The sequence below is a fragment of the Cibotium barometz genome, chromosome 2, assembly GCF_041138505.1.
Source record: "Cibotium barometz isolate CiBa-2024 chromosome 2, ASM4113850v1, whole genome shotgun sequence".
Taxonomy (NCBI): Eukaryota; Viridiplantae; Streptophyta; class Polypodiopsida; order Cyatheales; family Cibotiaceae; genus Cibotium; species Cibotium barometz.
The window spans coordinates 33,088,038-33,092,406 of NC_141047.1; the positions used below are offsets into that span (position 1 = coordinate 33,088,038).

The following is a 4,369-nucleotide window of genomic DNA, read 5'->3' on the forward strand; positions in this document are numbered from 1 at the left end:
CCAATGAGGGGTTGCCAAGTGGGAAAGGGCGAATGAGGGGTTGCCAAGTGTGAAGTTGGGGTGGTGTGCGTGTAGCATATTATTGGTGGGAAGCCCACGCGCTCATGCTTGGCTTTAGAGGAGCAATGGCGTTTGGATTTCTAAGGGCCCAGAGAGAGTGAGTTGGACAGCAAAAAAATGAATGGCCTCCTCAGCGCCCAAATGAAGAGGACCCAACGCAGTTCAATTTTCAAATTTGGAAAACAAGCAGGAAATCTGTTAATTGGGTGTGATATACGGTCCAGTTGATTTGATAGTGTGCATTGGGTGTGGGTGCATGCACGCACTGTGGTTTAACATGCAAGTGGGGGTGGGGTTTGCTTGCTTGCGGCCAGAGAATTCTGCAATTGGACCGAGGGGGTGATAATATGGAAAATATTAAATTAAAGCTTTTTAATAAGGTGGGGTTAGAGAGGATGTATGGGGGGATGTGTGTGTGTGTTAGGCTTTTTAATAAGGTGGGGTTAGAGAGGATGTATGTGTGTGTGTGTGTGTGTGTGTGTGTGTGGGTGGGGGTATAATAGATGGGGGGTTATCCCTACCTAGGGTGGTGTAGTATAAGCAATACAGGGAGAGAGACACACACACACAGAGCGAGAACCTGCACTGCATGGCTTCTCTTTCCCATGCCCCCTTTGCTAATCCCAACACCTCGCATTCCTCCTCATTACTTCAGCTCCCTTCCTCCCTTCCCATGAACCCTTCCTTGCATCCCTTGCCCCAATTTGAGCCATGGCATTCCCACCTTCCACAGCCCAGTAGGCTCTCCCCCACCATGTCCTCCCTTGCCTTGCCTGACAGATCCTACGAGGGTGATCATCCATCACACGCCTTCAATACTGGAGGTGACGACCCCCTGCTCACCAGTAGCTGGGAAGCTCTCGACAAGCTCGTTTCAGCAGCTTCTATTAGCACTGCCTCCATTAATGAGGCCTCCGCCGATCATGACACCACCATACATTGTTCTAATATGGGCAGGGCCAGCAACATGGGCTCTTCTCCTACGTTTTCAGAGGTGGAGCAGAAGCCTTTGAATCTCTACAGCTCTCCTAGCAGCAGAAATGGTGGTATCCTGTGGGTTCCCTCCAGCCATGGCAGTAGCTCCATTGCGCCCAGCACCGTGGGATTAAACCTTGCAAGCTTAATCTCTGCAGATCCTGGCTTTGCAGAGCGAGCTGCCAAGTTTTCATCCTATTCTCAGCAGATTAACCACGCGTTTAGCATTAATAATGTACCTTCCGATCACAGTAACCTAGCTGCCAGGAAGCTCACTAGGATTGCCCCTCACACTACCAAATCTTCTGCTTCCAATAGTCCCTTAAAATCAACCCATGCAGTAGCACCTGTGCCAGACAATGCTATGGAGGAAGCTAGTAGTGATGGAACCCCCAAAGTACCTTGCCTTGCCTCAAAAACCAAAGAAGATTCCCCTCAAGGATCCATGGTTAACAATGGGAAGAAAAGAAGAGCAGGATCCAAGGTTATTGAGATCATAATCTTTGCATCTGCTTTAATATTTACTCTAATCACCCGCCTTGGACATAATCATGCAGTAATTAATCCAGCAATTTCATATCATCAACATAATGGGCCTACTGTGTCAATGCTCTAATTAAGCTATGCTTTTCCCTTGAATTGTGATTTCAATTCTGTAATGTTTTTGCTTTGCTTTGCAATTTCAATTCTGTAATGTGGGGTTTTTACATTAATTGATGGCATTGATCTGATTAAGCTATGCTTTACGCTTTGGTTCAGGATGTTGATGTGGAGGATCAAGGTAATGGATTAAAGCGGCCAAAGACTGGGGATACTGTGCTAACTAATGAGATTAAGCCCACATTACTAATGAAGCCACAGCAAAGCATTAGTGGAAACTCAGCTGATTCAGAGCAGAAATCAGGCAAAGAAATCTCAAAGCCTTCAGACGCCTCCAAGCCAGATTTTATTCACGTGCGAGCTAGAAGAGGCCAAGCCACAGATAGCCACAGCCTCGCTGAGAGGGTAGGCTTAACGTAATTATGCATCTAATGCTATACTTAATCATCAGTAAGATAACAAATAGTCGATGGGCACCTTAATTAGGCTAATTTACCTAGCCTTTTAACTATTTGATTACTGAAATTACAGGTTCGGAGAGAGAAGATCAGTGAGCGCATGAAGTATTTGCAAGACCTTGTTCCTGGGTGCAGCAAGGTGCGATCCATCATCTAATTTTCTAGCATTTTCTTAGAATCTAGGTACATTTTTCTGGCATTGATATTTGATTAGTAGTAATTAAACACATTTTATCATCTCAGGTGACAGGCAAAGCTATGATGCTTGATGAGATTATCAACTACGTCCAATCCCTTCAAAGACAAGTAGAGGTTAGAATGAAAATTATTGATCCAAAGCACTATTAACGTTTATTAATTCTGATTTGAATTGATATAGAAGAGCTAGTTATTCACAATTTTTAGTTTGAAATGCAGTTCTTGTCCATGAAGCTAGCTGCAGTGCACCCCAGCAAACTAGAGTTCAACCTCGAAAACCTGTTTGGCAAGGAGGTAAACACGCACACACGCACACACATTTACTGCTCAAATCCAAGCTAAGCTGCTAATTAGATGGATTATTATGCGCAATTTACGTGATAATTAAAGAAACTTAATTTTATGTCGATTGTAATTTGCAGGCGCTGCAGCCTGTATCGCAAAATCATAATAATGTGGCATTTGCCCCCGAGACCAATATTAACTCCTACCCCTTTTTCCATGATAATCTGCAACTACAAGGGGGTCCTAATCCACCTGCATTAGGCAATCCTCTATGCACTTCTCAGCTTAATGTTGATGTCCCCTCTTTCGGATCGGATGCTGCCCTGAGGAAAACAGTCAGCAGCCTCATTTCATCAGATACCTTTGGAGAGTGCATCTCACAGGTGATTCGATTGAGTAATGCTGCATTCTAATACGTATTTAATTGCGATCTCTGAAGGTACAATGGCTTAATTTGCTTGTTTTGAATCATTTAGTGATTACCACAACTAATCCTCCATCATTTCTCGCAGATCACAGAAGCTTGGGACGATGATCTACAAAACATTGTGCAGATGGGCTATGCACAGACTCCTCTGATGCTTCCTAATCTACAAGGTATATACATAATGGGTGCTCTCAGCTTTGCATAATCCATATATTGAGCTTGGAAATGTGTAGCATTTTAAATTACGATTGTTTTTTTCTTTCCTAAAAAAGTCAAGTGTATGTTTATGTAAATATATCCCTAAGTCCTACAAATTATTTCATGGCCAAATTAAGTGTATGCTTATGTAAAATTATATCTCTTAAGTCATATTAATTATAACCTATTTTTTTCCCTCTTGGTTTTAGGTGCATTACTTCATGGCCAAATTAAGTGTATGTTTATGTAATTATATCTCTAATTATAACCTATTTTTCCCCCTTGGCTTTAGGTGCATTATTTCATGGCCAAATTAAGTGTATGTTCATGTAATTATATCTCTTAAGTCATACTAATTATGACCTAATTTTTTCCCCTCTTGGTTTTAGGTGCATTATTTCATGGCCAAATGAAGACAGAATTGTAATTCAACTTGAATTGGAGTCCATCTTATCTCATCAAAAGCAGGCTTGGGATCAAAAAAGTGAACCAAAACCCATCAAGTTGTGTGAGCTCTTTTTACCAAAGAAACCAAAGAGGTTTATGCTAATTCTGAGTGGAGCCTTAAGCATAAAATCTAAATCTTTTCCTGATCTATTCTTTTGACTAGCCATATTGTACATAGATTGTGAGATTGACTAGCTGGATTTATCTCCACATAATCACTTAATGCTCCAAAAGCAACTAGTGTATTCATGTGAGCTGCAGCTATGGTGATGCAATATCCTAGTAACTGGTTCAAGGAGTTGCAGCTTACATGGTGAAGCAAAGCCTAATATGATCAGAGATGCAGATTAGGATTAATTATTGATCCATCAGAGACCAAGGATCTAACTGCTTCTTGTAGTGTACAGTAAAGGCTCAGAAGTGTAACATGCAAATTACATTGTGATTATGATTGATTTCCAAACTACAGTGAATTAAGCAATGATTAATTGTGTTTCCTTCAGTGATGGATCGATTGAAGAAACAACGCTTTAATGCATGTGAAGGAAGAATATGACAACCGTATGTGTATATATATATGTGTGTGCGCGCGCCTGTCCTGCAACGTTAGGTTGAGGATGATCCAAGGCTGCAAAGTCCATCTCTTTTAATGAGAGCTTAACAGTTTGCAAAGCGACATAGCACTTGTGTACATGTGCGTTAGTTGGGGCAAGCTTAAAAA

General features: G+C 41.7%; 1 protein-coding gene across 1 annotated transcript; it reads left to right on the forward strand.

Moving 5' to 3' along the window:
* Positions 1 to 461: 461 nt before the first annotated feature.
* On the forward strand, positions 462 to 4,111 carry LOC147640960 (transcription factor bHLH62-like). Its single transcript, XM_086816823.1, has 8 exons — positions 462 to 1,519; positions 1,795 to 2,040; positions 2,167 to 2,232; positions 2,337 to 2,405; positions 2,511 to 2,585; positions 2,714 to 2,959; positions 3,089 to 3,173; positions 3,591 to 4,111. Exons 1-8 carry the CDS (start codon positions 650 to 652, stop codon positions 3,626 to 3,628), a joined length of 1,695 nt encoding a protein of 564 aa, XP_086672949.1. The 5' UTR covers positions 462 to 649; the 3' UTR covers positions 3,629 to 4,111.
* Positions 4,112 to 4,369: the final 258 nt, after the last annotated feature.